Source organism: Ascaphus truei, chromosome 2 (assembly GCF_040206685.1).
Source record: "Ascaphus truei isolate aAscTru1 chromosome 2, aAscTru1.hap1, whole genome shotgun sequence".
Taxonomy (NCBI): domain Eukaryota; kingdom Metazoa; phylum Chordata; class Amphibia; order Anura; family Ascaphidae; genus Ascaphus; species Ascaphus truei.
Genome location: NC_134484.1, coordinates 471,088,035 through 471,102,885, shown reverse-complemented (window position 1 = coordinate 471,102,885; position 14,851 = coordinate 471,088,035). Strand labels below are relative to the sequence as shown.

Below are 14,851 nucleotides of genomic sequence, written 5' to 3'. Positions count from 1 at the left end.
CTCACCTCGGAAGAAAGTCTTGAGATCGGAGAGTAACTGAGCAATCTCCTGTTTGAGAGAACCCGTGGGCTCCTCTGTAATCCTCTCTATCTCCGGTGCGGAGTCAGAGTCCGATGCCGCCATATTCGCTGTCTCTTTGGTCTTATTTGCACCGGTTAGGTAAGTGCGCAGATCTTCCCGCTGCTTCTGCTTTTTACGGGTCGCTGCCATTCTTTTGTGTCCAGCGCTGTTAGCAGATTCAGGGGTGAGATTTTATTGTCTGTTTTAGTGGGTTTTTATCACTGTATTTTGCTAATTAACGCCGGCGGGATACGGAGCACTCAGATCAAGCCTCCATCTCCGATCCCGTCGCACATGCGCCTCTAATCTATGCAATTTTACCACCCACAAAATACCTTGTTTAATGGATAAACCTGGTCTTGCAGGCCCCCAAAACGTGTCAGTTGGAGAGTAAGTATTTATATGTGTCCGTGTGTCAAGTAGCACCTGATTCACATCCAGGGGAGGTCAGGGGCAGTGAGCTTAACGTTTACACACACAACCATTCAGGGTCTTTTTCACCTTCCAAACATATTACATTAAATGTTGTAGGTAAAAATAATATCTTCCTTTAAAGAGACATTTCCCTTTTTTAGGACGGAAGTTACATTTAGTTTTTAAACCAGGTGAGCAGAGACTTGGGAGAGGTTTGACGTCCTCGTCTGCTCTCTCCTGTGTAATGTCACTGTGTGTTAATCACTTGTACATCCAGAGTCGCCCTCCCCTAATCTTGGTCCTTTGATGGGTGGGTTAAAGCTAGACAAAAAACCCTACATGATTGACAATTAGTTTCTCATTCAGAGGCTTTGAAGAAAACCGACAATTCTTTACTATTCGAGCTGTTGTCGTTGTTTTAGGGAAGACCATTAGATTTGTTTAAATTCTTTATAAAATGTTGTTTTGTTTGATCAATGGACATTAACAAAATAATTTATTACTTCAGCTAATAAGTGGCACTTCCCAAATAAATTAATCAATCTATGTTTAAGTATTGTCTTTGGGCCTTAATCGAATTTTAAAAAGTAACTACATTTTCGGACACATTTTGCTACTATAGATTTTTGTGTGTTAATTACGGACCCCTGGTGATGAGCCTTCCATCTGGTGGCAGTAGTTTAAGGCTATATTTGTGACTGATTGAGGGGAGATACTACTCATTTTAGGGACCCTGCAGAGAGAGAAGTGGGTCATTAATACTTGTCACATACACAAGTCACGTGCTCACTGGTGTGGCAACTGATTAGGAAGAAAAGGAGACGGTAAGGGAGTGAGGCGATCAAACCCCTATTTAATATGGTGAGAAGTGGGGTCAGGTTAGAGGGAGTTACTGCATGTTCTGCATTTCCCACTTCTCACTGTATAAAATAATAGAGAGACGGTGTCAGTATAGAACAGAACTGGACACTACTCAAGGCGTTGGGTTTGAAATCTTATATTAAATTCTGTAACTTTGTCCAATAAAACAAAACATTTCTTCTGTTTCCTTTTTTTTTTTGTACAGGCAAAGCTGATATCCAACAAATATAAATCAAGGAACCTCATATCTCAGCACCTCCAGAGGAGCGCTGCTCACTACCAGCATGGATCCACACGTGTTATGTGAGTAGAGGAGATATTTTGGTGGCTTTCAAATCTGCAAGGAGGGAATATCTGGTATTTTGCAGTTATGCAAGTTAAACACCCAAACTAATTAATCTTGTGTAAATCTTCCTCCTCCTACCCCTTTCATGGCTCCACAAGGGTGTCAAATCAGAATAACCCATAAAGTAAATGCTCAGTCTCTCAGCCATATAGATGGTGCGGGCCGGGCATGGATGAAAATGTGGAATACAAATGGCTCTTTTATAAACCAAAGTATGTTTACTGAACGCAGTCTATAAACACTTCACATAGATATACACAGATAACATGACGCAAAATATAAGCGCTTTAGAGAATCATCCTCTAGTACAGAGATGGGCAACCTATTTTTCAATGTAGCCACAGGTGTGGCAAATGAGAAGTGAAAATCGCCACACCGTGCTTTTCGTTTATTTGCGTCACTACAAATTTTAGCTCCATAAAAAAATAACAGTTCAAGGTCGGGTCTCGACTCCAACTGAAGGCAGAGGTGAGTATTGGATGGCTGTGTTGCGTCAATGACTCATTCAGAAAGCGGAAACCAGTACACGCCGCGGGAGCTGGCAAACTCAAATTCGCCACACTTTCATGGCCAATTCGCCACTTGTGGCGATAGGGTTGCCCACCTCAGCTCCAGTAGGTTCCGGTCCTATCTAGGAGGAGGTACTTTTCTTCTGTTACCCGTTGTGAAGGACGAATTGGAAACATCTTTCATGGAGACAACGATTTGCTAAGAACTTTCATAATTGGCTGATTCAACAAATTCAGGTTACTGTGGGGGAAACCCTATGGGAACTATGTGTACGATCACGCACGAGTGGTACACGAGGAGTTCCTGGACTCTCAGCAGCTAAGAAAACCTATACATCCAAGCCAGCTGACTCTTTCCCTGCTGGAATCGATGCAGAAACGGAGGGCAGTTATACTGGCTGTGTGAGAAACTGAAATGTGGCGCCAGCTCGTGACAGGGGCTGCATGAGGCTTTCATTTAACCAGGTGCACCCAGTAATTGCCGGGCTCCTCTACCCCCACTGATGACATCCCACAGAGATTTCTCTCCCATGAATGTGTAGTTTTAAAATCTTGTAAGTGCAATTCCTTGGGACTGCTTTTGTTTAATAAATGTACCCTGATTTTACACGTGTGTGTGTGTCCCTGATTTTACACGTGTGTGTGTGTCCCTGATTTTACACGTGTGTGTGTGTGTGTGTGTGTGTGTATAATCCCCTAGTGCATTATCTTCACAGTATGGAAGATAAATATTTATTTAAAGAAGCGATGGAAGGCAATGCACACTTACAAGAAATTAATGAACAAAATTCACGTAAAGGTATCTTTTTTAGGAGCCTGAAAAAGCCAGCCGGTTAATGGGATATAGGATCGCATCCAACTCACTGCGTCACTAAGACTCACGCGGTTCTTGCGCGCTTCTCCTTGAGAGACTTCTATTGAATTTCGAGATGCCTGGTTATTGCCTGCAGTGTGGCGGAGGACTCCGCTACTGATCCTGGCCTGTTCTATTACCAACTGCACAAGCTCTACACCACGTGTGATAAGCCTTCTGCCCAGTGAGGTTGCAGTGAGTTGGATGCGTTCCTATAGCCCATTAACCGGCTGTTTTTTTCAGGCTCCTAAAAAATACCTTTTACGTGAATTTTGTTCATTAATTTCTTGTAAGTGTGCATTGCCTTCTTTAAATAAATATTTATCTTCCATACTGTGAAGATAATGCACTAGGGGGTGCACTTTTTCTTTTCTTTTTCATTTCAGTTCTGTGGAAGTGATTCTTCCTTTGGATTCGGCTGCCCCCCGCTATAAACTTTTGGTTAGAAGGTTCCCCCCTGTTTTGAAGACTGGATTGATTATTTTCCTGGACTATCAAGTTTGCATATTTGTTTTATTATATTTTAGTGCTTATTTTTATGTTTGAGGACGTTTTGTTTATGTAATTTGCCCCATAGTGGAAATCTGTTAAAAAAAATTTTTATGCAATTCTTGAAAAACGTAAAGTAGCACACTCACAAACAGAGCTAAAATATCAGCATAGTGAAGTATTGATCTCTGGTGGTTACTCATCTAGTATGGGTCACAGTCATCCAGGATGGATGATGGAAGGAAGTCCCCGTTTCACCACAGGGACTTTCTTCCATCATCCATCCTGGAGGATTGTGACCCAGTTTTTCAAGAATTGGATTACATTTTTTTTACAGATTTGCAATAATACCACATGACTGTGTGCTATCGCAAGACTTTCTAGAGAATCAAGGCTGCGTTCTGTTCCTGATTGCTGAAGTAGACACATCCAAAAGGAACCTGTGTATTAGGCAGAGATTTGCCGGAGGACACCTTAGTGTGTAACACCGCCAACAGGAGAGAGGTGTGACGTCATTCCAGAGCATTACCCGCGGAGCAGCGGCGGTTCATAGCAGCCTTGGAGCATGAGTTGTACTCATACAATGCCTGTTACCTTTGGATTTATGTGAGTTTTGAATCGTCTTGTCCATGTTTTTATTACATTTTATATACGTTATCACACGAAGATTGGGCGCTTCTTCTTCTCTTCTTTTGTTAGGTTGTGTCAAGGGAGGTTGTTGTGCACAAGAAGAAGGCTGCCAGGATTCGTTTTAACAGATTTGTGACCTATTGCTAGGCTGACCATATGTTCCGTTTTGAACGGGACAGTCCCGTTTTTTCACTATTTACAGACCGTCCCGTCTTTTCAATCTAAATGCCTATTTTGCCCCGTTTTCGGCTTTAAGCAGATCAGAAAACACAATAACTTGCTGCAGCCTTGTGTGGGAGGGCGAGGGTTGTGGTTACCACAGCTCTGCATTGATTGGTTGAATCATTATGATGTCATTTTTACACGGGAGTCTGGGACTTGTAGTTCACATGTCTGTAAATAAAATTGTAAATGAAGAGAAGCAGGACTACAACTCCCAGAAGACCCTGCAGACAAGAGAGACCACATGACAGGAGACGGCCAATCTCGATCAGTGCAGTTGTGGAGAGAGACAGAGGCTGAGTAAGGGCTGGGACCCGCTGCGCCCGGCGGCGCGGGCGGCTGCACGGGCGTTCCCCACCAGCAGGGGAATCCTCCCGAGCCGGTCCCGGTCCCCCCTGGCTGCACAGCTCACTACACGCTGTGACGCGTCAGCCGCTAGCGGATACAAGAGAATTGTGATCCCTAGCGTTGACGCGTCACGTGGTGTGGCTGTGAGCCAATGGGGAGGGGAGGCTTCGGGGAGCGGTGAGGAGTGTGGAGTGAAAGCAGCGTGTCTGTGTGTGTGTGTATGTGTGTGCCTGTCTGTGTATGTATGTGTGTGTGTGTGTGTGTATGAGTGCCTGCGTGTGTATGAGTGCCTGTCTGTGTGTGTGTCTGAGTGCCTGTCTGTGTGTGTGTGTATGTGTGTGCCTGTCTGTGTATGTGTGTGTGTGTGTGTGTATGAGTGCCTGCGTGTGTATGAGTGCCTGTGTGTGTGTTCCTTTACTTACCTTCAATCAGCAGCTCCAGCCCGAGCCCGTGGAGGGAGGGGTTGGGGGAGAGTAGCGGGTTCCTCTGCTCAAGCCATGCCCCCCCCCCCCCCCTCCAGCTCAAGCCTCCCACTCCCGCCCACCTCCCGCTCCGGCTCCCACTCCCTACAGACCGCATATCGCGGTCTGTGTCTTGTCAGCGCCCCGCCTGTCTGCAGTGCGGGCGCGCTGACTCTGGGAGCGGGGCCTTAGCCTTAGTGGGAGAGACTTCACAGACAGACATGTGGGGTGATTGCACACACAGACAGGACCCACAGCCCCTCACATCTGTCCCTCCAACTGCAGGGAGACACAGACAGGACACACAGCCCCTCACATCTGTCCCTCCAACTGCAGGGAGACACAGACAGGACACACTGCCCCTCACATCTGTCCCTCCCACTGCAGGGAGACAGACAGGACACACAGCCCATCACATCTGTCCCTCCAACTGCAGGGGGACACAGACAGGACACACTGCCCCTCACATCTGTCCCTCCAACTGCAGGGAGACAGACAGGACACACAGCCCATCACATCTGTCCCTCCAACTGCAGGGAGACACAGACAGGACACACTGCCCCCCACATCTGTCCCTCCAACTGCAGGGAGACACAGACAGGACACACTGCCCCTCACATCTGTCCCTCCCACTGCAGGGAGACAGACAGGACACACAGCCCCACACATCTGTCCCTCCCACTGCAGGGAGACACAGACAGGACACACTGCCCCTCACATCTATCCCTCCCACTGCAGGGGGACACAGACAGGACACACTGCCCCTCCCACTGCAGGGATACACAGACAGGACACACAGCCCCTCACATCTGTCCCTCCCACTGCAGGGAGACACAGACAGGACACACTGCCCCTCACATCTATCCCTCCCACTGCAGGGAGACAGACAGGACACACAGCCCATCACATCTGTCCCTCCAACTGCAGGGAGACACAGACAGGACACACTGCCCCTCACATCTGTCCCTCCCACTGCAGGGGGACACAGACAGGACACACAGCCCCTCACATCTGTCCCTCCAACTGCAGGGAGACACAGCCAGGACACACTGCCCATCACATCTGTCCCTCCAACTGCAGGGAGACACAGACAGGACACACTGCCCCTCACATCTGTCCCTCCAACTGCAGGGAGACACAGACAGGACACACTGCCCATCACATCTGTCCCTCCCACTGCAGGGAGACAGACAGGACACACAGCCCCTCACATCTGTCCCTCCAACTGCAGGGAGACACAGCCAGGACACACTGCCCATCACATCTGTCCCTCCAACTGCAGGGGGACACAGACAGGACACACAGCCCCTCACATCTGTCCCTCCAACTGCAGGGAGACACAGACAGGACACACTGCCCATCACATCTGTCCCTCCCACTGCAGGGAGACAGACAGGACACACAGCCCCTCACATCTGTCCCTCCCACTGCAGGGGGACACAGACAGGACACACAGCCCCTCACATCTGTCCCTCCTACTGCAGGGAGACACAGACAGGACACACTGCCCCTCACATCTGTCCCTCCAACTGCAGGGAGACACAGACAGGACACTCTGCCCCTCACATCTGTCCCTCCAACTGCAGGGAGACACAGACAGGACACACTGCCCCTCACATCTGTCCCTCCCACTGCAGGGAGACACAGACAGGACACACTGCACCTCACATCTGTCCCTCCCACTGCAGGGAGACACAGACAGGACACACTGCCCCTCACATCTATCCCTCCCACTGCAGGGAGACACAGACAGGACACACTGCCCCTCACATCTGTCCCTCCCACTGCAGGGAGACACAGACAGGACACACTGCACCTCACATCTGTCCCTCCCACTGCAGGGAGACACAGACAGGACACACTGCCCCTCACATCTATCCCTCCCACTGCAGGGGGACACAGACAGGACACACTGCCCCTCACATCTATCCCTCCCACTGCAGGGAGACACAGACAGGACACACTGCCCCTCACATCTATCCCTCCCACTGCAGGGGGACACAGACAGGACACACAGTCCCTCACATCTGTCCCTCCCACTGCAGGGGGACACAGACAGGACCCACAGCCCCTCACATCTATCCCTCCCACTGCAGGGAGACACAGACAGGACACACTGCCCCTCACATCTATCCCTCCCACTGCAGGGGACACAGACAGGACACACAGCCCCTCACATCTGTCCCTCCCACTGCAGGGGGACACAGACAGGACACACAGCCCCTCACATCTGTCCCTCCCACTGCAGGGATACACAGACAGGACACACAGCCCCTCACATCTGTCCCTCCCACTGCAGGGAGACACAGACAGGACACACAGCCCCTCACATCTGTCCCTCCCACTGCAGGGGGGCACAGACAGGACACACAGCCCCACACATCTGTCCCTCCCACTGCAGGGACACAGACAGGACACACAGCCCCTCGCATCTGTCCCTCCCACTGCAGGGGGACACAGACAGGACACACAGCCCCTCACCTCTGTCCCTCCCACTGCAGGGGGACACTAAAAGAAATACCCACAGTCTCTCTCTTCTGTCCCTTTGTGTCAGAAATGCCATCATATTTCATATCTGTCCCTCCAACAGCAGGGTGACACAGACAGGACACACAGCCCCTCACATCTGTCCCTCCCACTGCAGGGGGACACAGGTAGGACACACAGCCCCTCACATCTGTCCCTCCCACTGCAGGGAGACACAGACAGGACCCACAGCCCCTCACATCTGTCCCTCCCACTGCAGGGGGACACAGGTAGGACACATAGCCCCTCACATCTGTCCCTCCCACTGCAGGGGGACACAGACAGGACACACTGCCCCTCACATCTGTCCCTCCCACTGCAGGGGGACACAGACAGGACACACAGCCCCTCACATCTGTCCCTCCCACTGCATGGGGACACAGACAGGACACACAGACCCTCACATCTGTCCCTCCCACTGCAGGGATACACAGACAGGACACACAGCCCCTCACATCTGTCCCTCCCACTGCAGGGACACAGACAGGACACACAGCCCCTCACATCTGTCCCTCCCACTGCAGGGGGACACAGACAGGACACACAGCCCCTCACCTGTGTCCCTCCCACTGCAGGGGGACACTAAAAGAAATACCCACAGTCTCTCTCTTCTGTCCCTTTGTGTCAGAAATGCCATCATATTTCATATCTGTCCCTCCAACAGCAGGGTGACACAGACAGGACACACAGCCCCTCACATCTGTCCCTCCCACTGCAGGGGGACACAGGTAGGACACACAGCCCCTCACATCTGTCCCTCCCACTGCAGGGAGACACAGACAGGACCCACAGCCCCTCACATCTGTCCCTCCCACTGCAGGGGGACACAGGTAGGACACATAGCCCCTCACATCTGTCCCTCCCACTGCAGGGGGACACAGACAGGACACACTGCCCCTCACATCTGTCCCTCCCACTGCAGGGGGACACAGACAGGACACACAGCCCCTCACATCTGTCCCTCCCACTGCATGGGGACACAGACAGGACACACAGACCCTCACATCTGTCCCTCCCACTGCAGGGATACACAGACAGGACACACAGCCCCTCACATCTGTCCCTCCCACTGCAGGGAGACACAGACAGGACACACAGCCCCACACATCTGTCCCTCCCACTGCAGGGATACACAGACAGGACACACAGCCCCTCACATCTGTCCCTCCCACTGCAGGGACACAGACAGGACACACAGCCCCTCACATCTGTCCCTCCCACTGCAGGGAGACACAGACAGGACACACAGCCCCTCACATCTGTCCCTCCCACTGCAGGGGGACACAGACAGGACACACAGCCCCACACATCTGTCCCTCCCACTGCAGGGACACAGACAGGACACACAGCCCCACACATCTGTCCCTCCCACTGCAGGGACACAGACAGGACACACAGCCCCACACATCTGTCCCTCCCACTGCAGGGGGACACAGACAGGACACACAGCCCCTCACATCTATTCCTCCTACTGCAGGGGGACACTAATAGAAATACCCACAGTCTCTCTCTTCTGTCCCTTTGTGTCAGAAATGCCACCATATTTCATATCTGTCCCTCCAACAGCAGGGTGACAACTGTCAATATGTCTGCGCGGCGTCACGGCAACACAGTGTCATTTAAAAAATAATAAAAATCTCCAGGTTGGCCGTCAGTCGAAGGTGGCAGCCCTGGTCCTGTGCCTGTCGTCCTGATGGCTGCCCTGGTCCTGTGCCTGTCCTCCTGATGGCTGCCCTGGTCCTGTGCCTGTCCTCCTGATGGCTGCCCTGGTCCTGTGCCTGTCGTCCTGATGGCTGCCCTGGTCCTGTGCCTGTCGTCCTGATGGCTGCCCTGGTCCTGTGCCTGTCGTCCTGATGGCTGCCCTGGTCCTGTGCCTGTCCTCCCGATGGCTGCCCTGGTCCTGTGCCTGTCGTCCTGATGGCTGCCCTGGTCCTGTGCCTGTCCTCCCGATGGCTGCCCTGGTCCTGTGCCTGTCGTCCTGATGGCTGCCCTGGTCCTGTGCCTGTCGTCCTGATGGCTGCCCTGGTCCTGTGCCTGTCGTCCCGATGGCTGCCCTGGTCCTGTGCCTGTCGTCCTGATGGCTGCCCTGGTCCTGTGCCTGTCGTCCTGAAGGCTGCTGCTTCACGTGCCTGTTCCCCTGAGGCTGTAAGTGCCTGGATCCCTGAGATACTCTGGCTGTGTATACAAGGTATTGGTACTCTGGCTGTGTATACAAGGTATTGGTACTCTGGCTGTGTATACAAGGTATTGGTACTCTGGCTGTGTATACAAAGTATTGGTACTCTGGCTGTGTATACAAGGTATTGGTACTCTGGTTGTGTATACAAGGTATTGGTACTCTGGCTGTGTATACAAGGTATTGGTACTCTGGCTGTGTGTACAAGGTATTGGTACTCTGGCTGTGTATACAAGGTATTGGTACTCTGGCTGTGTATACAAGGTATTGGTACTCTGGTTGTGTATACAAGGTATTGGTACTCTGGCTGTGTATACAAGGTATTGGTACTCTGGCTGTGTATACAATGTATTGGTACTCTGGCTGTGTATACAAGGTATTGGTACTCTGGCTGTGTATACAAGGTATTGGTACTCTGGCTGTGTATACAAGGTATTGGTACTCTGGCTGTGTATACAAGGTATTGGTACTCTGGTTGTGTATACAAGGTATTGGTACTCTGGCTGTGTATACTGCTGCGGCCAAGTTTATTCGAGCATTTGCCCGTTCTCGGCCGAAGCAGTAACCTGGCGCGCGCCGGAGGGTGCCGGGCGTGCGCCGAAGCAGCGGAAGAGCGCCCTCCGATCGGGGCGCTCTCCCTCCCGCTGCCGGGTCCGCCGGGTCCCCCGGAACCCCCTGCCGCCGTCCCCCACATCGCGGGACACCAGGGCTCCCTCGGGGAGCTCTGGACGTGCGTGCAGGGGGCGCAGGCACCCAATGACGCGTGACCGTGCATCGGTGACGCGCGGCACGCCGAGGGGCTGCCACTAGCAAGCCGGGAAATCTCCCGGCTTGCGGATCTGGCCGCAGTGTGATAAAGTGTGTCGGTAGTGTACAAGGTATTGGTACTCTGGCTGTGTATACAAGGTATTGGTACTCTGGCTGTGTATACAAGGTATTGGTACTCTGGCTGTGTATACAAGGTATTGGTACTCTGGCTGTGTATACAATGTATTGGTACTCTGGCTGTGTATACAATGTATTGGTACTCTGGCTGTGTATACAATGTATTGGTACTCTGGCTATGTATACAAGGTATTGGTACTTTGGCTGTGTATACAAGGTATTGGTACTCTGGCTATGTATACAAGGTATTGGTACTCTGGCTGTGTATACAAGGTATTGGTACTCTGGCTGTGTATACAAGGTATTGGTACTCTGGCTGTGTATACAAGGTATTGGTACTCTGGCTGTGTATGCAATGTATTGGTACTCTGGCTGTGTATACAATGTATTGGTACTCTGGCTGTGTATACAAGGTATTGGTACTTTGGCTGTGTATACAAGGTATTGGTACTCTGGCTGTGTATACAAGGTATTGGTACTCTGGCTGTGTATACAAGGTATTGGTACTCTGGCTGTGTATACAAGGTATTGGTACTCTGGCTGTGTATAAAAGGTATTGGTACTCTGGCTGTGTACACAATGTATTGGTACTCTGGCTGTGTATACAAGGTATTGGTACTCTGGCTGTGTATACAAGGTATTGGTACTCTGGCTGTGTATGCAATGTATTGGTACTCTGGCTGTGTATACAATGTATTGGTACTCTGGCTGTGTATACAAGGTATTGGTACTCTGGCTGTGTATACAATGTATTGGTACTCTGGCTGTGTATACAAGGTATTGGTACTTTGGCTGTGTATACAAGGTATTGGTACTCTGGCTGTGTATACAAGGTATTGGTACTCTGGCTGTGTATACAAGGTATTGGTACTCTGGCTGTGTATACAAGGTATTGGTACTCTGGCTGTGTATACAAGGTATTGGTACTCTGGCTGTGTATACAAGGTATTGGTACTCTGGCTGTGTATACAAGGTATTGGTACTCTGGCTGTGTATACAAGGTATTGGTACTCTGGCTGTGTATACAAGGTATTGGTACTCTGGCTGTGTATACAAGGTATTGGTACTCTGGCTGTGTATACAATGTATTGGTACTCTGGCTGTGTATACAAGGTATTGGTACTCTGGCTGTGTATACAAGGTATTGGTACTCTGGCTGTGTATACAAGGTATTGGTACTCTGGCTGTGTATACAAGGTATTGGTACTCTGGCTGTGTATACAAGGTATTGGTACTCTGGCTGTGTATACAATGTATTGGTACTCTGGCTGTGTATACAAGGTATTGGTACTTTGGCTGTGTATACAAGGTATTGGTACTCTGGCTGTGTATACAAGGTATTGGTACTCTGGCTGTGTATACAAGGTATTGGTACTCTGGCTGTGTATACAAGGTATTGGTACTCTGGCTGTGTATACAAGGTATTGGTACTCTGGCTGTGTATACAAGGTATTGGTACAGTACAGTACTTCATACTCCCTGCCTAGTGGCATCACACTTTGAACATTGTCTCCATCTGCGTAATGTAAAGAACCTGTGTCAGTTCCCTGTCCTGCTCAGTGTCACCTTCCTTAAAGCCATGTTACCTGGGAGGGCGACAGAGAGAGAGAGCACGCCAGCGGGAGAGGGAGGGAGACAGGGAGAGAGAGGTACGGGGACAGACACAGGGAGGGAGAGGAGGAGGAACACAGAGACAGAGATGAGGTGAGAGATAGAGACAGACAGTGAGATAGCGAGGGAGAAGGGGAGAGAGCGAGGGAGGGGGACAGAGAGAGAGAGCACGCCAGCGGGAGAGGGAGAGAGAGAGGTACGGGGACAGACACAGGGAGGGAAAGGGAGGGAGACGGAGGGAGAGAGAGGTAGGCGGACAGACATGGAGAGAGAGGGGGAGGAACACAGAGACGGAGATGGGGGGAGAGCGAGGGAGACGGGGAGAGACGGAGAGCGAGGGAGGGAGGAACACAGACAGGGAGATATGGGGAGGTAGAGGGGGAGGGGGACAGACAGGGAGAGAGATAGGGAGAGAGACAGGGAGAGGGAGGGAGAATTGTTAGCTCAATATGTTCATGTAATAAAACATTTGTTATCGTCTTACTTTTTCATGAATGCGGAATATTGCATAACCCCGTCCCGTTTTTACCATCCCAATGTCCCGTTTTTGTCTCAAGGAAATATGGTCAGCCTACCTATTGCAGGTCATAGTATTGATTTTTTTATATTTCATTTTGTTTTATATGGACATTTTTTTTTTTTATCATTACCATTTTTATTATTTATTTCATTTTATAATTTTTTACTCACAATCTACCATTTAATATTGTCATTGTATGTTATAGGCTATTATTTGCACACTTTGTCATTTGTATATGTATAACATTAGTTATTATTGAGAGTATATACTATTAAGTACATTAATTGTACTTTACATACAATATTTGTATTCTGGTTTTTGCTCAGCACAACAAGGCGCGATCTTTTTATATATATATATATATATATATATATATATATATATATATCCTGTAATAATTACTATATACTGTACAGGATAATTGTGGTGTAAGGACTCTGGTGAATGTATAATAGGATATGAGTAAAAAATGTGAAAAAATAAAAATATGCAAAATACAATAAAAAATATATAAAACCAATGAAAAATAAAAATTTGCAAAAAAAATTTCTTTCACCCAATAATGGGTTAAACCTTGTAGGGATATTGAAATGTCCAGCTGCAGTTGTTTGATAATCAATGATTGTAACTTTTATTTGTATTTGCAATTATCCTGTACATATTGATCTCATCCTCTCTTCGATTTAGTTTTATTGTACATAGTCATTTAACTAGACATCTAGTATATAGCTGGATATTTGAATTAGTTGTCAACACAGATGACCCAATTTAGTCATGATTGGATTTATTCATGCTGTGATTGGTAGACTTTTAAATAGCAACCTATTGAAAGTACACGTCATCCCCTGATGAAATCCGTTGTATCGGAAGAAACGCGTAGGGTCACGTGGTCTAACTGAGCTACGGTGGTGGAGTAGCTCATACGCCAATTGCCAGTAAGGGGAAGTTATTCCCTTAGTCGCACACATTACGCAACACTGACTGAACTTGCTAGGAACCACAGGCTGCTCTTTTGGGTTGCCGGAGGGACGATCTACCGAGTGACACCAGCAGCAGTGAGGTCTGATGTGACGGAGCAAGTGGTCGGCGAGCAGGCTACATGTTGGCGCATGGGTTCACCCATACAATGCTTTATTTGCATTGACAAATTGTGAGTGTGCATTTGTCGTGTTCATTGATATTAAAACTTTGTTATTGGATTTTACACATGGATCGGGCGCTTTTCCTCTTTTTTTTCATATATATATATATATATATATATTTTTTTTTTTTTTTACGGTTATGGTGGTGTCATTTCCCAGAATCCCTTGCTGCAGTGGAAGTGCTGTGTGCTGGCTGATAATGGTGAAAGGCGGGTTGCAGACCTGTCTAAGACAGGCAAATGAGCATACAGTAATATTTACTATATATATATATAGAAGATATTACCAGATTGAAGTCCAGCAATGAGGAGACAGCACACCAGGAATGATATTCAAATGATTCTGTATTATAGAAAAATACAGGCATCCCAACCCCAGAGCATCTGCATTTTTCATTACTACAGGGTGCTGGTTGTTGCTTTGCATATATATATATATCTATAGATATATATATATAGATATATATATATATCTATTGTGACAGAAACCAGGGGATGGTAATAAATTCCATATATAGGGCTCCCAGGATACTGAACAGTTTCTATCCTGTCTGGCCTGGGAGTGCAGCCTTATAATACATGCACTCCATCCCACAGTTTGGCAAGCGCTGGAACTGAGGGATGAGAGATCCAGACCAGAGTTTGTCTGGCTGCCTGATTTCTGTCACCTGTCATGCTAATTAGAAATCAGGTATGTAAGACTGATTTCCTGGTTGCTCTTGTCTCTTCTCCAGAGCCTGGAAGGCTGCTGAACACAGTGAGGAGAAGCCTCTTCCCCACACAGGTTCAATCGTTCTGT

General features: G+C 48.9%; 1 protein-coding gene across 5 annotated transcripts in view; it reads left to right on the top strand.

Moving 5' to 3' along the window:
- LOC142488346 (uncharacterized) overlaps positions 1-14,851 on the top strand; it is a 193,423-nt gene that overhangs the window by 105,211 nt on the left and 73,361 nt on the right. For 4 of the 5 annotated variants that reach the window (XM_075588744.1, XM_075588746.1, XM_075588745.1 and 1 more), the window contains exon 2: positions 1,541-1,638. The exons of the other annotated variant lie outside the window; for it this stretch is intronic. In XM_075588744.1, coding sequence (XP_075444859.1) covers positions 1,620-1,638 — 19 coding nt within the window. In that variant the 5' untranslated portion in view covers positions 1,541-1,619. The remainder of the gene's footprint in view (positions 1-1,540; positions 1,639-14,851) is intronic. 5 annotated transcript variants of the gene reach the window in all.